This window comes from Neolamprologus multifasciatus, chromosome 5 (assembly GCF_963576455.1).
Source record: "Neolamprologus multifasciatus chromosome 5, fNeoMul1.2, whole genome shotgun sequence".
Taxonomy (NCBI): domain Eukaryota; kingdom Metazoa; phylum Chordata; class Actinopteri; order Cichliformes; family Cichlidae; genus Neolamprologus; species Neolamprologus multifasciatus.
The window spans coordinates 17,609,858-17,635,697 of record NC_140443.1 but is presented as its reverse complement, the minus strand read 5'-3'; the positions used below and the strand labels follow the sequence as shown (position 1 = coordinate 17,635,697).

The 25,840-nt window shown below is 39.8% G+C and overlaps 1 protein-coding gene across 5 annotated transcripts in view; it reads right to left on the bottom strand.

Annotated features, from left to right (window-relative positions):
• Positions 1-25,840, bottom strand: part of kcnab2a (potassium voltage-gated channel subfamily A regulatory beta subunit 2a) — an 87,440-nt gene that overhangs the window by 34,659 nt on the left and 26,941 nt on the right. For 2 of the 5 annotated variants that reach the window (XM_085159034.1, XM_085159035.1), the window contains exons 2-3: positions 20,276-20,440; positions 17,079-17,120 (exon numbers count right to left, since the gene is read on the bottom strand). In XM_085159034.1, the coding sequence (XP_085015160.1) occupies positions 17,079-17,120; positions 20,276-20,352 (119 nt within the window). In that variant the 5' untranslated portion in view covers positions 20,353-20,440. Of the gene's footprint in view, positions 1,096-12,278; positions 17,052-17,078; positions 17,121-20,275; positions 20,441-25,840 lie in introns of those variants that run through there. The other 3 variants (XM_085159036.1, XM_085159032.1, XM_085159033.1) reach the window with 3 other exon arrangements.

The window sequence follows — 25,840 nt, the reverse complement described above, 5'->3', positions numbered from 1 at the left end:
CTATACTTCATGCCAGTCTTCACACTTTGCTCGCTGGAGGAAGGCACACTCTGCACAGAGAGTTGTCCAAGACTCCGAGCCACCATCGCCACTGCTCTGAACTTGCTGCGGGTGCCTGTGCTGGGGCTGTTGGCATTCTGTCGATTTAGCCGGTCCTCCGTGTTGCGGCTTACCCCTCCACGATGATCCGTGCACACTAATGACACCTGCATTCTGGCTTCTGGCCGACTGTCCCAACTGCAGATTCCCTAATTAAACTCTCCTCTTTATGAATAAGGAGAGGAAAACACCAAGAGGTGCAGAGCCCAAGGATCCTCTTGGGAATGTGAGACTGTTCACTCACAAGAATCGAGCTTCACACTGCGCCACTGCAAGAAATCACTGCCCAGTCTCTAGAGTGACTGTCCAGCACAAAATGTTGCAGAAAAAACAAAAACAAAAGGTACAAGGGGTGGGAGAGCAAAGGTAATGTGTGAAAATGGTGATGGATTGCTGATCAGGTGAAAATAAAGTCCTGGCAAACAAAGTCCAAATTCAAGCAAAACATTATAGAAACCTGCAGTCACTGCAGACTTTAGACATGAAACTCAAGTCTGACACAATGCAGTTGATAAAGCAACAATTTCTTTTAAAGTAATAAAAAAATTAAAAGAAAAAAAAGAAAAAAGAAAAACGCTGATTCCCCACTAAGTTTCTCCTCGATTGTCTTGGGTGTCTTCTTCTTGCCTTTTCTATCAATCAGAAGCTTGCAGGCAGATTCACAGTCTTGGAATTTCCTTTTTAAAACTGAGCTTAGTGCTAAAGATTGCACCTCTTGGTGCCAAGCTTTAAGAGTGAAAACGCGTAGATCCACACAGAGAGATTGAAAGAATAAAACACGACACACAGATCCAGGAGATTTTCATCTTTCCTTCTAGGTCCGCCTCGGCAATTACGCTGGCTGATGCATATTCGACTCAATACTACTGCATGTTAGTAAAAGGGCAACCTCATATTCACCTCTCACTGTTGCCTGGATTAAACTTACATCTATATGCCCTGTGCTGAGCATAAAGCAGCACGGTGCACACAGGAGTGAGATGGAAGGGGAGAGAGAATGGATGGAAGGTGGGGGGGGGGAGCGAGAGAGAGAGCGAGAGAGAGAGTGAGGGGGGTGGGGGCTGTGGTGGGAGGGATATGAAGAGAAGCTAAGAGGAGGAATATTCAGAGAGCCACGGCAGCGTGAGAGCAATGCACTGAAATCTTGTGTGTTTACAGCAGCTCTACAAAGACAGGGTGGTGCATTTTTGTGCTCCTCTCTATCTGTCGTCTGTTGCCCTGCAGTGTGATTTCATTTAGTTATTCTGTCAGGAGAAAAAAAAAAAAAGGAAGGATGAATGCTCAAGACTGTGCATTGCCTATGGCCCCAAAAAAGGGGTTTCTCACGTGGGTCTGTTCAACTGCCCATGAAACATTTATTATGCAACTTTATCTATGACAATATAAGACGGGCATGTGACGCACATAGCCGTGTACTGCTGTAACTTTTTGATTTCAACCGAGCAAATTCAGCTTGATCGAGAATGAACTGATTAAGTACAACAAAACGTCATCAATTCATCTATATTCACCACGTATTAGAAACTGATCTAATTAACAGTAACAGGCACACTCAGGTGAATGGAGGAGGAACATGCAAGAGTGAACAGTAGAAACACGATAATGGTTGCAGGTTGAAAAGTAAACAGCACATTGACTGCAGCTTGGTGAGACAGTAGATGAGAAGCACACTCTCAGTAATATAATACTGAAGCTTATCTGAGTGGATCAGCGAGTGTGCCAAGGAGATAATTAAAAGAGATGCCATCAGTAGCAGACATGTATAGTAAAGCAGTCAACGAAGAAACCCTCCATCAAAGGAATCCAACAAACAGGCTGCTGCTAACTGACAGCTCTATTCTTAGATTGGCAACCTTTTGGTCTACTAGACTTAAATAGAGCCCTGAGGGGGAAAAGGTGGTCTAATTGAACTGAAATCTGATTTAGGTTTCACACTGTGGACAGAAAGCAGAGAAAACAAGCTACAAATGACCTTCTGAATGCTCCTTCCTGCCACAAAGACAGTGAGAAGTATAGAGGGACCTTCTAGTGACAAAATACTAATCATACTCAATGTCAGGGTGACAGGGAAGAGATTTGGGGACATTCCCTTCACCATCAATGTCTGCTCATTTTTAACAGAGCAGATTAATACACCAAGACACCGCTTTAGCACAGGGTATGGTTTATGCATTAGCCACCACTGTGTTAGAAACATGATGCCACAATCCATGCTGCTCTACTCCAGGACCCCCAAGAGTCGTGACATGTGGAAGGTACTGACAATTGGGAAAGGCTGGGAACACAGGCTTACGCTGTCAGAAACAGTGTCAACCTTTACATCTACACTGAACCTTGACTAAACTCCCAGAGTCACAGGAAGTTAGTGGGAACACTTTACTTATTCAATTCTAGAAATCCACATTTTTTAAAAAGGTAAAGGAATCAATATAATACTCTATAATCATATTTAACTTACTGCACCTCCTGCCATTTTCTGCAGACTGCCCAACTCCCACCACCAAAACTACACTGCAACTTTCAATGCTCATTTTAAGAGACCTGTAAGATGCCTAAACTAAAAATGACACCACACACACCAACGCTTTTTAATTAACAAATACAACAGGATCTACAAACCGTTACAAAAATACACCAACAAAAAATATGTTCAATCCAATAAATCATGCCTGTCACATTTACTATGATTTAATAATTCGCCACAGGCACATCTGCCAACTTTCTTTAAACTGGCAGTACGTGTTTTATTCCTTCTGACTATATCTTGAAAACAAAAAAAGGACCAAAAGCCCCGAGAGAAGGAGAAGAGAAAAAGAAATCATTAACTATGACTGACACCTAATCACTGCATGATGACATGACTGTTCTCTTTAAGAAATGTTAGCAGGCATTGCTGTGAGCATGCCTGACAGATATTTTAGGAGTATACACCTACTGCTGCCAAGTGAAAAGCTGATAAGTAAATCCTTTCTTCAGAAAAAAATAAACAAAAAAAAGACTTCCTAGTTCCACTTTTTCCACATGCATCACTTCTGCAGCAGAGTCAAGACAATGCCAAAGGGGAAGACTTCATCAGTTACTCATAACTTAATAAACCACCTCAGTGTTTAATTCATTACTCAAGTTTTCACTTGGATGACGCATCAAATTGCACTGCAGTGGTCACACTGCCTACTGGCTTGGTAATGAACTCGGAGTCAAAGTCATTTTGAACAAATGTGTGCACTTTCAGGATCTCCTGCAGTCTTTCATGCACACTTTCATCGGGGTTCTTTTCTCAGCACCATTATCGAGCAAAAACTGGCCTGAGCATTAACTGCTTTGTACTCATTCATCACAGAGAACATTTGTAATGAATTAACTTCTACTCATTGTTTGTCGCAAGATAAATCAGTCGTGACGGATGATGTACTAAAAATAAGTAACTCTAATCTTCACATAATGCCTTAGAGTGTTGCTGTTAAATTGCTAATTAGTGACAATATGTTTAGGAGGAACACAGTAGGGTGGCTCCAACCGTGTTAAACTGTTCTGCAGGAGTAAAGAGCTATTTTTGGATTAATGCTTAAAGGAAACAACCAAACAACACCTGAAAACCTTTGAAGTGCCTACTGTTAGATCTGGACTCAGTAGTTGGTTGTTAGTTAGCAGTGCTGAGCAAATCTTATTACAGTGCCCTTTCTTGTCTGGGGGCCTTAATCTCCTCGCTTTGATTAAGTGACTGATTTGAGGATATCCAAAAAAAAAAAAAAAAAAAAAAAAAAGAAAGAAAGAAAATCTACTGAGCGTCTAAAATATCACAGTGAGTGAATGCAGAGGACTGCTACAGCCCTCATTCAGTGTGTGGGGGAGGAAGAGGAGAGATAAGCTGAATGTTCAGAGCAGAACATGTGTGCTTCCCTGATCACGACTGCAGTCGACTAAAATTCGCCAAAACCAATAACAGCACCTTTTTTCAGGCGAGAGAAGACACAGAAAACAAAAGATTGAAGAACAACATTCAGTTTCAAATTCACCATGTAACAGCTGTAAATACACACAAACGGCTATAAAAATGTATTCCGCTTCTTACAGTCTTACGTCCTTTATTACTAAAACTTGGAAAAAGACTACTCTCACACACACACACACACACACAATCAAAACTATTGACTATGTTCTGCTCAACTCAACAGCCTTGGTCAGAAAGAGGCTTAGGCCCATCGATGTTGCTATGCCATAATGAAGCCTCAGGAGTCTGTTCTGGCCGTACAGGAGCTCAGACAACTGCTCTCTTCCAAACTATAGCACACATACTGCAGCTAAGACAACTTCTTTAATGAACGGAACATCAGAAATTTCTCTGACCACAGAAGTACTGTTGGGTACTGTTGTGAGCACTGATTCTTCGGCACAACCGCAGTCTTATCTCTAAAAATAGGCACTGGCTCTCCAAATCAATTCCACACACTGAGCACAAAATACAAAGAATGCCCTTGGCGGCTGAAAGGGGAAAAAGACCTCCAAAATTGACATTTGTCACTGGCATGAGTGTCACAAGGAGTCTTTCACTAATTCGCTTTCAGGGGCAGACAGTCTGCGCCGAGTCGGGATCGGTACGTAAACTAGCAAGTCTATAGACCTAATCTGTCCAAGCTAGTTAAGCAAGCAATGGCTTTTTGTAGTCATCTATAAGGACTACAACACAGATAAGGATTCCCTTTAAGCGTACAATTAAACAGGGTTGTTATCCAGCTATATTCTGATTACCCAGTCCTTCAAGATGGGTAATCAGAATATAGCTTAAGAATATCAAGTCAAAAATAGTTTAAGCGTTTCATCTCATGCTTTCTCAGACTTCTTCTATGCACATTCAGTATCTTACTGTTAATTAACAAAAGCTTAACCAGGGATCTCAGCTCATGGCCACACCTGTATCATATGTAACTTAATACCACACACTTGTGAGGATTTGAGTAACCATGTGAAAAGTATAGCATCCCCAAGATGATGTGTGTGTGTGTGTAAAAGGGCTTAACAGAGTTAATGGAAAGAGAACTGAGGTCAGACAGATTGACAGTGTTGATCGACAGATGCTTTTCTAACAGCTTAATGCATCCCGAGGCCGTGTCTGAACATTTCTAATTGAATCACTATGATGAGGATGTAATTAAAGAAATTGGAATACTGCTGCTGTTATATTAGCATCAAGACTTTTTCTTTCTCTACCATTTCATGGTCTGAATGAACTCAACTGTGACAAATATGTACTGGAGATTTGGAATAGCCATCACAGAAATACAAATAAATGTAGAAAATTAGGTCTAGCTCTTTGGCGATTCTGGGATTTCCTGGGGAAACAGCAGAGCGATGGTCACATCTGCGAGCAACGAGTGCTGCAGTTTTTAATTCTCCAGTGAACATGGCAGATTCCCCGCAGACAGCTGGGCTCAGGAGGAGTTGTCATTTCAGCTGTCCCCGCTGACACGTCTAACGGAGCAGAAGACGATCAAAAAATAGAGGACAGGAAATCCCTGTTCTTATGTAATATAGTCATAGTGGCTCAAATGTAAAATTTTAAAAAATGCTCTGCAGGAAAACACGTTATTATATTTTAAATATGGCCCATGGTAACTTTAAAATCTCATGTACAATGCTCATGTGTATAATGGGTTGTATACTTGTCTAGAAAACAAAATAACACGTTTCTGATGGAGCATATTGTCGAATAAACAAACCAAGTACCGATTTCACTGCCATGTGAGGCTTTCAAAACCATAATTTGAGTAACAAGTTGTGCTTAAACCAAACATAGCTGATTTACACACTATCTGGTAGGAAAGAGAAGGCAAGAGAGGGGATGAGATGAGGAAGCAGAATAATCTGGTCTGTTCAATGGGAAATCTTCCCGCCTGCCTGTGTGCATTTGTCATACCTAAGGAAATCTTCACATAGCCAAGTGTTGCTAGGCAGAAATATTCACTACTGCACACATTTCAATGGAGGGATGTACTACTCGAGCCTAGCATTCTGCTTCCAAACGGCAGCTATACTGATGAAATTGCCTGGCAAATTTTATGTATTTAACACGTGCATTGAAATTATATCACAAAATCCACTGACATATAAAATGCAAAACAGACTGCGACTGGGGACCCATTTTAAGTTAAGTTATCTACGAGCACTGTGACATCTCTGAAAATCCACAGATCTTAAGACCAACAAAGACCATCGCTTTCGAGCAAATGCCACTCAAAGTTAAGCTTTTGATGGTCCTGTCACACAAATGCTGAGGAGTTAAACCGAGCTTATGAAACAGATGGTTTGTATTTTATTCTTGGCTGCTGATTTGCTGACCCTGAATGGGCTGTATCCCTAGAACATAAAGCAGTATAATATTATCAGACAGTTGTTAGTAAATCCCCAATCTCGGCATCCTGAGAGGCCAAACCTTTCTCTGCCCGAGAGCTCAGTCTATAAAAATAAACTAAAAATATAGTGCATGATAGCTCGCAATATGCACAAATGTTAAATATTATCAGCAGAAAACAAGAACAATTACAAGATTCTGAGGTAAACTACAAATCCATAGGCTTTAATAAGTAGACTAAGGCAGCAGTGGATATAGAAACTAAATAACTGTTCTAAAAAGCAAAAGACAAACCAACAGAGCAAAGCACAGTCACATACCTTTAGCTACTACAACCATGACAAATATGTGGAAAAGGCCTGGAAGTGTCCTAGCATAAAGCAACACAAAGAAATGTGCTCTGAAGGTTTAATTAAACACAAAGTAAGCTGACAATTTTGTCAAAGCTGAGATTTACATTTTATAATACCGCAACACCTGCAAATGAGGACCCAGTTTTGCTGCGTTTCTGAAAAGTCAGTCAGGCGTGAAACAGAAAATGTCCCCATGCATTAAAGTTGCAGCAACCGCAAAACCACAGAAATGTCCTAAAAGCTTCAGTGAACTTTCAGTCTTTACTAGGATAGGGTACCCTTTGAATGAAAAATTTTTTTGGTTAAGCATTTCCAAACCATAGAGGCACACAAAAATATGTGTGTAACACTTACTAAATGTTAAGTCTTATACCCATCATTATTCCAGCTGCCTATGGACCTGGAGTGAGAGATTTACCAGGAAGAAACGGTCGTGGTCCTATGAGAACATTTTATTTAGATATGAAATTTAACAGTTTAGGATTTGTGTGCTAAATATTGTTCTTAATTTTTTAAAAGGATGCAAAATGACTACATCCTACATCCTAAAGTGTCTAAAACCATGAGGACTATGTCTTGTCACTACTTGGTTTTTACTAATCCTGGCAGCTTTAACACAAATGCAAAAACACTTTTGCTGAGATAGTTAGGACACAAAATAGCGGAGAAAGAGCAATGTGAACGGAGAACATAATCACTAAATATTAAAAACAACACATTTGCAAGGTTTCCAGCTAAGTATGATGGAGGAGGGCCACAGATGTCAGGCGGTTCCTACCATTTAAATTGCAGAATAGTAACAGTAACGGGGCGGTGTTATTAGGAACGAAAGAGTACTCAACTAGAAAAGAATCAGTCAAAATAATCCTGCTTGTAATAACAATTCAAAACATGTTCTAACAAATAGTGAATAACTAGAGAGGTTATATAAAAGTAATATTGTCCAACTGGGTAATGATAAGGCTTGCACTTACTTAATTTAAGGCTGCTCTTGACAAACATCAAAGTTCAAACTGACAGCTTTTATACAGAGCTATTCTATGGTGCTTTACACAGCGAGCCACATTCACACAGGACTATCTTCTATTCTCACACTACACACTCGCAAACAAATGACAACAGGGGCTTCAATATTTTGAGGACGCATTGACATTCAGACTGAACATGTGGGGACTGACCCACTGACCTTTCAATTCGTGGTCACAGTCCATATCCTGGGTCACAGCTGTTCCCTTTATTGATAGAGGTAACTTTTTATTCTGCTCGTAATTCTATAAAAGTAGCTCATTATGTTGTGGCATAAATCACTCAAAGTCTTTCAATACCAGCTGGTTACCCGTGTTGGATCTATACAGACAAAGTATATCAGTTATTAGCAGACAGAAGAATAATTATCTACGACAGCCTACATACTAGATAGCTGCAATGCTGTAAATCCATATGATGACCTTACTGTGTTGCAATATGGTATTATTAAATGAAGAACTTTCAATACCAGATATTCAAAAAAACATAATGTACTAACATGTCACAAGTTATGGTCTTTAGCTGAGTTTTGCTGCTATAAATGACTATTAAATGAAAATATAACATGAATCAAAGCAAAAGAGAATTGTGTAATCCCCGGCATTCTCACTTCTTGTGCCCACGCTATATCTCTGACTAGAACATTTTGACAAGCTGTCAGACTAGGCTAGCTGGGCATAGCTCAAAGAGGAACTGGAGAGGTCACTACTGGAAACCAAATCCATATCACTCCAAGTACCGAAACAACATCTCCTATCCGTGTGACTGTAGCATGACCCTCATCAAAGAATTGAGTGTGTGAGGCAGCGTGCTTGAGGGTAAAACAGTTGATGAACAGGTTAATCTTCAGCCTGTTCATCTCCCTCCAGCTGCAGCTGTGGATACGAGCCTGTTGCTAAATTTAGAACTTGAGTAGGGGATTGCCTGAAGAAAAACGTCACAGATGCCCGGGCTGATACACATGCCGCAATGCCCTGAAATTGAGAACAAAAATAAGCGTTTAGACTGCCTCTGTGCAGATTTGCCTTTTGATCACCAAAAAGGTTTGTGCATGTGCATGAGAGGAAAATAAGTGAGTGTGTGGGTTAAGAATGAGACACAAATGTTTGGATATCAAAAATAAATGGTTTATAATGCTTTGAGGCAAAAGAAAAGAAATTACCATTACTGCCAGCACTGTGATATACCTCATCACAGGCTGGCTTTTTAAATTGCTTTAGTTATCTGTTGTTCTGGTTTTAATACCAAGCTATGCTTAAACATTTTTTTAAACAGACATTAGCTGGACATAATGTTCAGCAGTGTAGGAGTGCAAACAGTGATGCTCTCACTGTACTCAGTGACTGAATTATAACATCAAGTGCAATGAGAGGCATCTGTGCTACTGTTCAATTTCACTATGAAAGTGGAACATCTCCACCACCTAGTGGGTATCTGTTGCTATTAACAAAACATCTATAAGAGTGTTTTTACATGACTGAGGTAGACAGCAATGACTACACCGAGATCTGCTTTTCAATTTTTTCCAACGATGGGAGAAATTTGATATACACAAAAATACAATTCTTGTTTTTTTTCCTTTCAAAAAACTTCTGTAATGCTCAAATTCAAAGAGTTGCATAAAAATCATCTTTAAACCAAACACTTAAACTGCTCATTAGTGAAGCTGGATTTCCCCCCCTTCATTTCTAGAATTGCATTGCATTACTGCTGAAGTGGTTGACTTAGTGTGGCTTTAGTCTATCTGGTCACAGTAGTAGATAGAAAAAAATAGATAAGTGGGAGACTTAAGTTTGGCATTTATAAGCAGTTTTCCTAAGAGAAACTACAGACAAACATTCACCTAAGAAATTTTAAATCTGCCAAATCTACACTTTTGCTACACTGCTACACTTTTATCAGCTTTGATGTCAGTCTGCCCTCTGGTGGCCAAAAAGTGTTCAATGCGGCATTAATAAAATAACATGTAGCGCAGCATTTTTATCCAACCAATTCAATCAAACTGTTGTAACTCACAACAAAAAAAGGTGAAAAAAATTATCCTCCATATTAAATCAGAAAGGTTTACTGTACATCAAGAAACAGTTACTCTCAGGTATGAACCCCCAGTGGATGTCATTACTATGTCCATTAGTATTAAGTCACTCCAGAAATCTATACTCATCCAGTGAACCTCCATATAGCTCCATATACACAGGCTTCCTGTCTCGCCTCACTGAACTCAAGCTGGCTCCTTTTCCCACTGGTTGGCTCTCAGTCCGAGGACATGAACGCTAGGGAAAGTTTTCCGGTGTCCAAATGGGCCTGCTGAGTGGTAGTATTTCGTTTCAAGGGCAACATAATGGAAATGGAGTAACCCTTTTCCTTAAGTTGAAATGCACAATATTGACAACTTTGAGGAAATCCCCATAATCAAGATGAACAGTAGTTCATTACTGTCAGTAAGGATATTTGAACATTAATAGTCTATTGATTAAGACCATAGATATTTGTTAAAGTAATTTAAAGCTGGGGAAAAAACAACCCCACCCTTGTCTTGTGATGAAAAACAATCCATCCTTCATTAGCATTCGACTGCGTGAAGAGGGTTCGTGTGTACAGATGTCAGAAAGTTAAGCGTAAGAACAGTTTAACTGTGATGCAGTTGCAATGCTGGCCTGCCTTCTTGGCCACACACCTGAAATAATGATGAGTTTGAGTCAGAGGTTGTGTGTACTTGCTGACCCAATTACACTCCTAATTACAGGAATTGCAGGAGATCACAGTACAAGAAACACAGTATTCTGGCAGGATTTCCTCTGTCTACTGAGATCCTGTTTAACCATTCATATTGATTCAATACAACAGCACAAATAAATAGATCCCACAGATATATTTCAAGACTTCTGGACTGCACACAATATAAATAATAAAAACAACAACAACTCATATAGTAATGCTACAACTTACAATCAGTACCGATGTTCTTTAATCCTGATACTCAAAGACTTGCACACGCCGTCTGCATGACTAAACTCCCTGTCTACATGCATCCTCGCAAAGCTGCGGCTAAGCCTGTCATGGATCAGTGACTGAGTTTTACACAACACGGAGGTAACTACAGCCAAGGTAACATGCCAGATATAGTGACATACAACACTACCTGAAGACGACAGTAAAACCTGCTCACCCCAGGCACGGTAACAGCAGCCAGGCATAGTCACTGGTCAGAGTCAAAAACAACAGCAGCCATGCCTGAGTGTGATGAAACCTATCCGTGTCCGCGACAAAGCATCATCAGCTTAACAGGCCATATTAGCCAACACAACAGCCGCTAAACCGGCTGCTGTCAGCCCAACAGTCCAGAAAATTGTTTTCTGTCACTCTGCAGACGGCACGAACAAAAGGAGCGAATGGTTCAAACTCTTTTTTTTCCTCTTCCTGTTACAGCTTTTAGAAGTGCTTAAATAAGTAAGCTTACACTTTAGAAACAAAAAATAAAAATATTTCTAAAATTTAATTCATGGCCTTCTGCTTTTGTCAGTCTGCGGACCAACAGTGACAAATATCAACATTTGTGTTACAAGGCCTGCATACAGTGTTGTTGATAATCTGATAATATTTTGCATGGTACCATATATATATTAATATTTAAAGCTTTTGTGATGTAGGATGGATTTTTCATATACCACAGAAGGTTTAAATTGTTTAGATTAGGGCCAGCATGGAAATTTTAAATTGAATTTGAAATCAGCATTGTTGTCCTCATGCCAAGAAGGCAGTTGTCACTTCACACTGAAACACACTAAGGTAATATTATTACTCTATAAACATTTAAACCTGCAATTTAATACATTTTACCCAAGCCAAAACAAATACACAATGTCAAATCAAATATTAAAAAGGGCAGAATTGGCAACTCCATGTAACTTTGAACACACTTGAAGTAGTTACTTATTCATGTTTGGCTTGTGAGGCAGAGTTCTCTGCACAATCACCAGGAATGATTAGCAGAAGAAGAAGGCAAAAATATATGTGATCAAGGGGAAGGAAAAGGAAGTCCGAGTGAGATTTTAAGGGGGCAGGTAACTCCTTACGGAGCAGTCTGTCCTTCCCATGCAGTTGGGCAAATATGCCACCGACCTAGATTATTAAAATAAAACCTGAGCCCCAGTACCTTTGCATGAATGCAGCCTGACCAGAGGACACAGCAACACTGTGCTGCTACTGACAAAGAAGTGGCAGATAAACACTTTCTAAAGGCATATACGTTTGTGGTGACAGAAATTCATTTGTCTAGTTAAAAAACTTCGACAGAACCACTAGCAGCTATAAGTTCACACACACATAGACACACACCTGATCTGTCTATTCCAGCTGCAAAGCTGCCATTACCTGCAGCTTCTCAGCACCCACCACTGTCCCAGTCTGGTGAGTATCTCAGTCCCTCTCAAGCTCTGCTTCTCTCTTACCTGTACTTCATGCCTGTCTGATAGGACACACACTCCTCCAGGGCAAGGCCATTCATCTTCAGGAAGTCTTCCATGTTCTTAATCTGAGCGGCGACCCTCTGTTCCCGGAGTCTCTGCAGCTCGGCCTGATCAGTGGGCCTGACTGGTGGCTGATTCAACCCTTGGTCCGAGTGGTAGCGGTTGATCCCGCTCCGGATGCTCTCGCTGTATGACATAGACAGCATCTTGCCACTGCCGCTGCTGCTGCTCTTCCGAACACCGCTGCCTGCCGCTGGCGGTTTGGTGATCTGCAGGTTTTCAGGAGGACAGTAACTGGACTTGCGCCTGCCGGGAACCCCCCGGGGGGCACTGGTGTACCCTCCCGCAAACATGCCACCCCTCCCTCCTTCGCCTCCTCCTTCTGATGCTGAGGCAACTCGTGCAGAGAAGAATAAAGTAGTGAAACGGACGAAGCTGGCAAGGCCCGACAGGGGACAGCCACCTCCTTAAATAGCACCTGCTCCCATAAAAAAAACAGAACTCCTGCTTGGGGCAGCACACGGCCATGCATCCTGTAATCAGAGTCGCACAACATAGCCAGCACCACCCTCCCCTGACAGGTTTACAATGGCAGGGTTACACAGGGAGCATTCAGGTGACTTGCTGGTGATTAAGGAGCAGGACGCAAGAGGGCACATGCTCTCTGCAAAAGAGGAAGCATTTAAACATGCACCAAGCAACAGGAGGGGGCACATTCCTTCTCCAACTTCTTGCAAGACTATTAAGGAGAGCCAAGCTTTCTAAATAGCCCACAATAAAGTTGAGCACATCCCTGAAAATAGGTGTAAGCAGAGGATCAGGACTGGAATAAAATGTAAAAAAAAAAAACTTGAAACAACTGCAGAATATACACATGCCACAGATTCTGAATAAGGCTGGGATTCATTGAAGGTGCTTGAGATTAGTTTAAGGCAACTCTGCTCCCCTTGGAAATACACAGTCCTCCTTCCTCATCCTCCATTCAACTGCTGCATCATTCAGATCTTAAAGAAAAATATTATGCTGAAATTAATCAACAGGGGGCAGCACTGCATCAAGTCCACTATCACTACAAGAATGTAACTTAATGCCAAATGCACCAGTCAGCAATGACCACAAAGCAGTTTTTCTCAGTAAAAGCCACGTATCACATTGTCAGACTGAAATTTTATATGAACATTATTGCTACATAGGTCTGAAAGCAGGAAACAACACTAAATATACACAAAACAGCGACGTGGCAAATAAATGGGTGCTGAAATACGTTTTGTTTTTGGTTTTTTTTTAAAAAAGGCTAAAAAAAAAGTAATTTAGTGACATTTAATAGGACAAATAAATAAACACTAAATAAAACCTACAACACTACAAACTGATCTTTTCTGTATCCTTAACTACATTCTGTCTAAGTCATTGTACTTTATTTGTTACCCCCACAAAAATCACATTTCACTGACAAATACACTTGAAGAGTAGCTTCCTTGCATCTGGACACACTTTGGCGCAAAGAACAAAACCTCATTCTAAAATTAAAAATTTTTAAGCAATAATCTCACACCATATACAACAAACTTAATAAAACCAACTAATCATCGACAAACTCAAAATCAACAATAAGTGAGATTTTGATATAGTTTTTTTTTTTTTAAATGTCAAATTGTTGACACCATTATGATATCTCGGGCTCTTCCCTTAAACTACTGGTTTAAACTACTAAGACATAAATATAGGAAGACAATTCAGGCTAGGCAGCATGCATCCACACACCCACACACTCTTCAGTCCACGAACCCCTCACAAACAGAACACACACGCTCTCGTGTGATCATGAGTGCAAATCTTTCCTCAAACTCACCCGATTTCTTGAAGGTCGGCTCATGAGCGAGGTTATGGAGTGCCAGTCTGCTCTTATAAACACACACTGCAGACAGCGATGGAGCAGGTCCACCCAAACTGGGAGTGTCTTACTAGGAAACGTCTAAACCAATTAGTGAATAAGCGAGTGCATCCCTCCCCTCACCATTTGGACCTTCGTCTATCACTGCAACCAACACCTCTCCTCTTCCCCTCCCTGTGAGATCTCATAGAAGAAATCCATTTATGTCGTTTAGTGGCCCGTCTTGTTTCTGCTCACCGCAGCAAATAATATCAGCCCTGAATTATTCACCAAAGCTTTTGCACTAAAAGCCTCTGATTGTTGTTCCACAGGAAAGAATACTAAGAGCTGGACAGTAATGAGTGGCTGAGTGTTGCACACACACAAAACACACACACACACGCAAACACAGACTATATGTGTATGCACAGAAAAGAACAAACCACCGGGCATGTTCAAGTACTCTCTAACAAAGGCTTTATGAAAACCACACCAGTTAAGGACCCTTGCAGTATCTCTCTACATCTCAGTAGCCTTGTGCTGAGTCCAAAGGCAAAATTAGAGGGTGCTAGACTATAATGACCGCCTGCACACAGAACTAAACAATGATATCTGTGTCTGCCTTACAAAGAACAAGGGAACATGAAATTTTAGGTCTAAAGTTCAATTTTAACACACACAATTGTGGCAAACACAAGTAATCCACATCAATATGCTGGGAAAATATGTATATGCCTCTGGATGCATTCTTTCTGTACTGTGTATTCACACATTTTTCTGAAAAAGTCACTATGAACCCATCTACCTGCTGAGCTACTTTGGCATAATGACTTGAAAGATAAGATGAGTGACACCACTGAAGATGATGACTTTGGAAGCCAAGCAGCAGTTTTACCTCGAGGGGGGGGGGGCTCATATCTGTATATGGAAGTTTTCATACAATCACTACAGTACTATAAGTAATACTATAAGTAAGTACTACTAATGAGGAACAGATCGTTTTTACTAGAGCATGGACTCCTGAACACTACACGACATTTTCTTTATTTAGCATTAATGTATAACTGTGTTTGGTTTCTTTAAACGTGAAGTGCCCCGGGGATGGAATGTATATTGCTATTTTTCATATGCACATGACATATCATTTGAAAGGATCTTACAAGTAACACATTATCCAACTTCATTTATCAAACTAAAAAGGTCACTAAAAATTCATAAAATAAATAAATAAATAAATCATTGAACTCCAGTTACAAATCTGAATAGCACATATTCTTAGAACGTCTGTAATGCATACTTAAATTAAACATTTACTATACATTTACATTTTCTCTCTTTCAGTCAACCATCTTTAGCTTTACCAGGAAAGAACTCAGTCTGCTAAACACTGTCAAATGGTTTAAAACAAGACAGATCTTTTTCAGTTTTGCTGCATTAACAAAAGGCATGTTCAGTATATAATCATAGTGCAGCTCTGGACTGGCTAAGTCATATAATAGATGCAAACAGTATACACAAAGTAGAGCTTGTGCTTGAAATGAAGAAAGTTTTGACACATTAAAACAGAGCAGTCATGCACCAGTGGATACAAGGAAGTTTTTGACAGCTATATTAATCAACAGCATCAATTGTGTGTAGCAGAATTGTTATTATATGACTACAGAAACGTGACAATTAAAGGAACCCCCAGCATAAATTTCTCAGTGAGGGGTCCCAAATGCTGCCACAACAGTTTTAATGTGCCTTGGCATTGCCTCTTCAAGTTTCTGTAGCTGTGCACAAAGGATGGAGTGCCAACAAAATATGACCTAATTTGAGGTTTCGATGACAACAGTGAAGACTTAGATATTGTTCCAAAATCTCAAATAGGTATTCAACTGGGTTGAGATCTTAACTGTGACTATGAAAGTCACATTATTTCCATAAAACTATTCCGTGACCTTATGAATGTGGATATTCTGGGTTCCAGCAATAAAAGTAGCAGAGCGCATCTGTACCACTGTAGAAGGTGTACTAGCCATCATGGTCCCAGTCCTGCAGTTTGTGTGCTACAATGTTGAGATTACTGACAGGAATGAAACTTTCTTTCCCAGCATAAGGCCGTTTGGCTGTCAGAGTGATCGACAAATGAAGATGGGGGGGGGCTTAATCAATACCCTCACATAGGCCAGGGGAACAGCTAGAGGGACCATTTGCACTTTAAAAGGACAGAAATGTAGAAGGCGCCAAGATAAAAATCCGATAGTGAGCTCATTACAAGCACATCCACATAGTCAGGGGTTTTTATAACTGGATCAGCAGAATATGGCCTGATATGAGACCATAAAATATGATCCTACAGTAAAGCAGCCTGAAGACTGACCATCTAAAACCTCACTACTGTCGGAGTGAGTACCAAATACCATCATCTCTGCATCTATAGCGTGTGTTTTTTAGACTAAGGCGCATCATGTTCAGCTCTCAAGGGTCCAAAAGAGGTTGAAGAGTATGGATGGAAAAATTATGTTGTGCACAAAGTAAAGAGGAAAAAAAAAGGCAGTAAAACAAACTTCGGAATTGTATGTTGAAGCTTCAGAAGTGAGACTGTGGGTGTCACTGCTGAGAGAAAAAAAAAAGAAAGGAAAAGAAAAAAAAAAGACAAACTCAAGACCAGTATTGTCGATTCAAAGGTTTTATGCGCAACCTTGCAAAGAAATCCATCACCACCCCTATCAGGTTTAAGCTGGATAGTGCACTGCCAGCTAAATAGTAGATGATAAGTGTTATCTACTGCAGAGGATGGGTGTATGGTTTTAAATATCAGAACAGCAAGTCTCTGCAGCAAGGTTAATATTATAGTAAACTAAGAAAAAAACCCATTTACACTGCACACATAAGAGAATAAAATAATGTCAGACACACAAAGGTACCTGTAGAACTGCAGCTGTCGTTTGGGGCTCCCATAACGAGCGCTGAAGATAGCAAGGGAAAGGAGGAAAAAGGAAAGCTTTAGTTAATAAAAGCAGGAAAGGAAAGTAGTGTTAGCAGTGGCAAAGAGTTAGATGCAGACACTAAGATGGTGTTGAGTGTTAGCCAGAGAGGGAAGAAAAGTACGCAAAAGTTATGAGGGAGAAAAATAAAATACTGCATTATAAGGAGCTTTCCCAATACATTGTTTGTTCTATATGTTGGCTCAATGAGGATATGCATATAGATAATGTATAACACTCAAATTGAGATGACGTTATTTATGCGAGTTCGAGAACAAAACATAAAACATCATAACAAATTCATACTGTAGCAATGTACACATACAATACTTAATGCTTTATTTTCTTTTGAGTCCAGGCAACATGACTTACACCTTGAAATAAACTGTTCCCAACAAGTACCAGGGGAAAAAAACAAACCAAAAAAACCCTAACACACACTATAGTTTTATGAAACGACTGAACTAGAAGCATTTTTTATTGCGGGGCAATCGTGGCTCAAGAGTTAGCAGTTCGTCTTGTAATCAGAAGTTTGCCGGTTCGAACCCTGGCTCCGACAGTCTCGGCCGTTGTGTCCTTGGGCAAGACACTTCACCCGTTGCCTACTGGTGGTGGTCAGAGGGCCTGGTGGCACCTCTGTCAGTGCGCGCCAGGGCAGCTGTGGCTACAATGTAGCTTGCCATCACCAGTGTGTGAATGGGTGGATGACTGAATGTGTAAAGCGCTTTGGGGTCCAAATGGACTAAGTAAAGCGCTACACAAATACAGGCCATTTACCATTTTTGATTAGTATATATTACAATTTAGTTATTTAGGCAAAGTAGTAATTACACAGTAACCCTTCACCAGTTTTAAAATCATAAATCATTGTTTGTTGGGAGCTATATGGAAGCATTCATATGCATTCCTGCATAATGAATGTGTTTGCTTAATCTACATGACTACATAACGCTGAAAAACCATGTACATTTTGTTTTGTTGTGCAAGTTCATATTAAACAAGTACTGATGAAAAATAAACACCGTTTAGTAAAAAATATATAGTTAGGTGATGTGCTATCAATATTTCATCACTGTAACCATGGTATTACTTTACATCTATCATCAGAAATAAAGCAACACTAATAATGCAGCTGAAGTTATTGCTCCATTTTAAGCCATTAGTTTAGTCAAATGCAATACTTACGCAGTGACTCTTATTGATGATTGTGAAACTGTGGACGTGAGCTAGTACAGGTGAAAAGCTCAAAGGCACAGCTGCGCTAGTTAGAGACCACAGTTAAACTCAGTAAAGATAAAAATGGTAGGTAAAGATTTCCTCTCATCCACTTCCACTGTTCCATTACATGAATCCAAAAAGTGCTCTTTAACTTCTGTGCTGTGCAGATCGCAGAATATTACAGCTCCTGCATCCTATCAGTTCATAATGAATGCAATGATAAATTCACACAGAGTATTGAGTATTTGGCGCCACTTGCTGGTGAAGTTCCATAGTACATGATAACGCACAACTTAGTCCATTAGAGTAGAATAGAATAGAATAGATCTTTATTGTTACACTGTTACAAGACCAATGAAAGACAGTTTGACATCTCTCCATTAGCAGTATGTAGATTTTTAGATTAAAATTACTTTAAAATAAAAGATACACAGATATATATAAATTATGTGTGTATGTGTGTGTGTGTGTGTGTGTGTGTGTGTGTGTGTGTGTGTGTGTGTGTGCGCAATGTGTCTACCCTATAGCACAAATTAGGGGTCCATTTCACTTTAGCAGAGCATGATAGCGAACACTGAATCCATTTCCATTTGTTCTCTGAGGTGTACAAGCCATTTTTAGAGAACAGTAAAAGGTTATATATGCACACGTATATTATACAGTTGTCATAAAAAGTTTACATACACTCATGCTGGGCATGAATGTTTGGTCATTTGGGGTTTTGATGATTTCTTTGAATTGTTCTCTTACCATGGTGGAAAGACTGTTCAGGCTTACATCTTTAATGACTTAAAAAGAAAAAAAGAAAAAAGAAGAAGAAGTGGGTGCACAAGTCTGAAAATATTTTGGATTTTCTCTAATCCACACAGGGTCAAAAGTACACATACAGGGTCATGAATACATCCCCACTGTTTAGCAAGTTGCTCCTTGACTGGACAATATTTGGTATCTGTGGTTGCATCGGAGAGCAACTTAATAACTTATTATCATGCCCAAGGATATTTTGGCACGCAGACTGGAGCAGACAGGGATTGAAACACCAATCCTCTGATTAGTTGTTCTACCGCCTGAACTATAGCCACATCAGTAGTAGTATTTGTAGTCCACAAATTTTCAATAGGACTGAGCTGACTAAGCTCCAGATGGTTAATGTTAGCTTGCTGAGCGTAGCGAGCCAGAAATATGCTAGAAGCTTGTCGAAGGCTACCAAAGGTGTTTGGCTCCTATGGGACATATAACCAAACATTAGTGGGGGTGTAGTTATACTTTTGACCCTGTGTGGATTAAATTAAAATCCAAAATGCACCTAACTCTTGCCTTTTAAAGTCAATTTAAAATGTATGCTGTACACTCCTTCCACCTTCGGAAGAGAACAGTTCAAAGAAATCATTAAAACTCATGTCCATGATGAGTGTATGTAAACTTCCGAACTGGAAATACTGGTAACTGTGTACATGCATGTGAAATGGGGGACAGTTTGTGTACTTACTATCTCGGTAACAACAACACAGGCTACAGATTTTAAAGAAAGCAGTGCCTTAAACCTGCATTTTTCCTAATAACCACCATAGGCGATATCTGTGTTTGCAAAAAGATTTCCAGTCCTATAGAAGTGACTAATTTTGGGTCATACTAACTGAAACACTGTCCATTTTGGTAAAACTGTTCATTCTTTGTGTCAGAAAGAAGAATTACCCAAGCCCTAGCTAACTTGCGATTAACAAGAAGAAAATGAGCAAGTAGCTTGACTCTCAGTTCCGCCCCCTCCATCACACCTGATTTTAAAATAGCCAGATGGCAAGAGTGAAACCACTCATCCTGGGGCTTCACAAACCTATACTAATTCATACACTTAATTTGACTGACAAACATGAACTTACACGTGACAAAATGTGTTTGCATCTGTCTGTTTGTGTTACCTGTAGATCATGCCCGGTGAGCCAGTCTGTCGAAGGGAGAGGCGAGCGGGGGAGTCTGTGGTAGATTCAGGATACATGGAGGCAGGAGGGAAGGGGGATGTGGCCAACCTGCCGGGGGTGGAGTTCTTTCACAGGGACCACAGGGTCTATCACTTCTCAGTGCCTCTGAAAGAGAGCAAGCATGTGCACTGGTTATTGACAAGCTTTTTGTCAACATTAGAATGGTAATAAAAAAAACAAACATAAATAAATAAAATCCCACCCTCATTTAACTGTAAAGCCATCACATCAGACTGAGACTTCATCTCAGCAATTCAAATGTTTCAGATATCCGTTGCATGTTTAAATTGAAGCACACAATTCAGAAAACTTTAGGTTTTCTAATCAGAAAATGAACTACAAAACTGGCACTCTTTTAGCGATAGTAATGCCAGTAACTGGCCTTATTCTTAGTCGGCTCCCTTATAGACCAATTATCTATATGGAAAAAAAAAAAGATGGCCTAGACAGTTTTTCAGCCTCAATACAAGTCTTTTGTTATCTCTGTGTCTGAACACATTTAAGAAACCGAACAGAAAAGAAAAGAGTTGCATGTGACTCAAATATGCAATAGCGCCACTGCCCTGATTTTGATGTTATTGTTTTGCCTGTCAGTGTCAGAGAAACATGCCAACATTGATAAAAGGAAATGATGTGCGCTGTGGCATACAACTGATGGACTATACAGAATACCCTCCCTATCTGCAACACTGCAGTTCATTTTATTTTCCCCTGAATAGAGGAATATAAGAACCGCATGCTTGGGTTGTGTACACTAAATAAAACACATAATCCACAACATGTCACATTCACTGACACATTTCCAGCTACAGAAGCCTATTACACTTGTTTGAGCACCCACATTAAAAGACTGTATGAGGTCAAATAGATTTTATCTGAAACCACACCCCTGAAAGAATCAGGAGGAAAAAGGTTAATTAAACAAAGGCACACAAGCCCTCCCAGAACAGCAGCAGCACGTATAACTGGATAATGACCTTGAATGATCCAATTAGTACCTCAGTTGAGCGCTGAAGCTGGTTGGTGTATCGGAGGTAAAAACGTAGTCACGAATAAACACCTCTCCAGATCCGATTTGCCCCAACTATCCCATGCCAAGTAAATGTGCCACTTTTGCTTACACTTTGAACCCAAACCTAGAAAACATCCTGTATTAAGTAAAACAAGAATCTTAACGAAAGTAGCTGGGTAAGCCTGACACCTCCAATTTTCACAGGATTTCTTCTCAACTACACCACTAGATGGAGTCATGTCCTCATTCTGTAAACATGAGCTGAATGAATAAACCACCAGACCAATTTAACCTCTTTATTTTCCTCCAGCTCAGTGATACAAAGTGAATATCCTAACAGAGATCTTGAGCAAGGTTAGGGGTTCTAGTCCTTTGATAAAATACAGTAAAAACTAAGGCCGAGAAAACGAGATGCACACACACTAACTCCTTAGTTCATCAACCTGCTTCGTATTGTACATTTGAGTGTTCTCTACAGCAAACCACAGCTGATTCACTGCTTAGAGCAACTTGATTCTATGAATAATTCACATGTCTGTTGGAAAAGCAGGCTATTGCTGTAAAGAGGTCTGTAACAAGCGAGCTGGGCAAAGCCTGGGTGGGTTGTTATGTATACACACATTGAAATTAACAGCCATTACCATAAGTTAAAAACAAGAAAGTATTTCACATTGACATCATAGTCTGTGATGAAGAGGAGCGGCACTGATGTTTTAACCCAGTTTTCTGTGGGACATAAGAGGGGCATAGAGGAGGAAGCATCTATGTCACCCTGACAGAGCTGTGAGCGGAGAACCTCACGTTACCCTATTTCACCAGTGGCTGCACTCACGTGACTCAGGGCTCGTAACGGACATCGTAATGATAACGTGAAGGTGACTTTCTCCTCCCATCAATTTCCCAGGCAGCGAATACATGTCCCATGTTCACAAGGACGCATTTAACACTCCCTGCCCATTCATTTCAATCATGACACAGTGGATCACAGGTCATTCCAGCTATCGGATGATGATGATGATGATGGCATGACCCTGATGGGCAAAACTCATGACAGTAGATTTACTAAACAGCACAGCAAAGTCCTTGGGGATCATCATCTCTCACTGATGTGGATCAGAGGACACATTGTTTTGCACACAACCCCATTGACTCGGATTGACAGCCAATAAATACAATGAATAATGTTGCATGTAAGATGATGATCAACATTTAAGTTTACCAGCAAGGTTGAAGATAAAAAGAATTTGTAAAAAGCCACTCTGATGCTATTACAGTCTTATATTTTGCAATATTTGACAAGCTTAGGACAAAAACATTATTTAAGAATATATTATTGCACATTATATGTTGCACTATGTGGAGAAGTAAGAGTTTTTCAGTTTTTCCACTCTAACCTTTACAGCAAACAGCTTATGTAATTCTCAGAATTCTTTGAGAGTAGTTTGGAGTTTATATGAAATAATAAACAGAAATCATATTGTTTTAATGGTTAGAAAGGGAAAGAACAATAGCTCCATGTAGGAACATCATCATCGTCAAAGCACTCATATCTTACTGGCCATAACTCTTACTGTAACAATGAATCCAGTCAAACCCAATCAAAAATTAATGAAAACAATGCTCCATTCTAGGAGTCTGACCTGTATACAAGCACAAATAGCAAATGCCCATTAAGACAAGAGCAAAACATTCGTAATTCAGTTAACCTTTAAAGCAAGCATCACAATTAATGCAGCATTTCAGATTTTTCAAATCTATGACAAATGCTACATCGCAACACAGTCATCATTGTCAATTACAATATGAGAAGACAGGAAATTACAGCAGTAATCAAATCTCTAACACCGAGGACAGGATATAATGCATGCTGAAGACATCAGTGATCTGATCCACTCAGACACAATTAAAGTAACAATCATAACAATAGCACAGAACTCATGCATACCTGCTGTGTAACAGTTGTTCAGACAGTTGGTAGGTTTTCTAGTTTAGATCAGGATACCACTGTCTGGTTAAGCCTCCAAATTTTAATGTAAAGCAATTGCAAGCTACATTACGTCACAAAACAAACATTTGTGAAGTGATGTGATAGAAGAGTGGAACAGAAATTACCATGCTTTGCTTTGTTCAATTAACATGGGAGCAGAAATAAGGATCAGAGGTTTGACTTGTAGTTTTATGTAGTTGGTTATTATATATTAAACCCATTAAGAAAATACTTTTACTGTGCGACTGTAGCAGATTGTAGAGCAATGCACCAGTCTCTCAGAGATGCCTGTAGAGAGCTGCAGTTGGAGAGGATGCTGCTGCTGACTGCAGCAATGCGGTACACTACAGACTCATCCAGGCTCAAGTTAGAGGGCTCAGATTTGCTGCACTAATGGGCCAAGGTGCACTTTGCAGATTAAAACTACAGACAAGGAAAGAGTGTTAAAGGAGAAAAAAGGAGGTGATATTGCAGAAAAACTGTCCAATTTCCCAGATGGCTCTTGTTGTAACATGCGAGATTAGAAAAGCAAAGAAACTGTGGGTATGACAAAGTCTGGAAGTATTTACTACGATTGCTGTCAAGTCCTCTCTACAATCTTCAAACTCTAATACGCTCCTGATAAAATTCCTGCTTATGCCAAGTACATTTGAAACAAAGGAATCAATGTGCATTATGAACACACAAAACAGACTTCCTAGTTTGTATTTTATCTTTTCAGTGGTGCCCTGTAGCAAGCAGCAACACACCCACACCAACGCAGCCCCTTGCTTTTCTGATGCAGTGTTTCAGGTGATCTCAACACTGCCTGAAGCATCAATAGTTATGTGTTTTCCAAATGCATGTTTACAACAGTGGTGGGACAGACTATTGATACGGGAATATGTCTTATGGTTTCCTTGTGCAATATTTATTAAATACATTGCCGCGACAGTATGGATGTTTCTTTTTAAACAAACAAGGACTCGAGGCAAATTTCCCTGTCATTTTGACAAAACACAAAATAAAATTATTAAGAAATATTTCATAACCCCTGATGGTGATCAAATTAAATTAAGCAACCCATGGTGAAGAAGAAACTCTCAGTGGCAAATAGCAAACAGCATGGGAAGCTAATCACAGAGGTAATTATATGAATTCATATATTACAGCTGAAAGATAATGGTAATGCACACAAACACAGACACTGTAGCAAATAAATACATAAAAAAGGCAAAAGTACTAATTATTTATTTTTTTAAACAAATACTGTGATGTATTACAATACTTTTGGGGCCTATACTGACTATCACACAATAAGTGTCTCGTGATACCACTGCTATTGCAAAGTATCATCATAGTATCTTACTGTGAGTTGCTCAGTGAGTCTCACAGCTAGTTTCAAATACAGGCTGACCAAACCAGGATTTTTATCACTGATGCCAATATCTGATGATATTAGCCAATATTTTTCTGCTTTCAGACACAAAATATAAATAAATTACACATTTTTATGTGTATTTATTTATGAGGCCTTACTAAGATAACACAACAATGCAGTTTAAAAATTATTTTATTTTGACAAGTTGTGGATTACTCGTTTGAGTTCCTCCTACCACTCTGGGTAGAACCAGAACTACCGCCACAATCTATGTTTTGCAGAAAACTGACAGATTGACAGATTTGAGAATAATTTTATTATTGCTTGTTAAAGTGCTCAGACTTGACGTAGAAGCTTCCGTGTTATGTTCAGCCCAAACATGATGTAAAAGAGGCCAAAAAAATGACTTCCAGAGAAATGAAGTATTCCAATCATCCATCCTCTTCTGCTTAGAACAATTAAGAGTTAAATGTTTTTTAAACTGGTAAATATTTATTTTAGCACTGGTTACAAAAATCTGCTAATGCTAAAATATGGAGAGAGGTTGTGGTTAGAGACTTGAGACTGAAATGAGAGATGATGCCTCTTGTGACAGACATCTATTTACATAGCCTCTCTTAAGCTGGCCTCATACACCAGTCTTTTCCAAACAAAATGCAAAATTGAGTCACAAAAGGCAGCTCTTCATGCTTTCCATCCATAAATCCACCTACAGCCAGCCTAAGTGAACTCCCTCTTGAGACGGGGCTTACGTGAGCAAGGCAAGCAGGCAGGCATTGCTGGCCTGGAAAGCACAGTATAGTCCTGTCTAGTATGTTGACAGCTGCAGAAAACACACACACATACACAGAACCGAGCAGATGGCTGCGGAAGAGGGAGACAGGCTAACAGACGAGAACTGCCGGGGATATCCTACATGGGAGATCAGTCAGGCAGAGAGAGAGAGAAAAACTAACCTAACCTTGTTCTCCGGCAGGCTACAAAGAGGATTCAGATGGAATTTCCTCTTCTTCTTCAACGACATGCATCAAAGGATGAAAGTCAAACCCATATTAAAGATGTGAATCCGTGCTAGTGTATCATCTTTACCCTCATCATCAGAAAGACAGTTTATGATTTAATAAATGGCCTCCTCTCTGTTAAGCT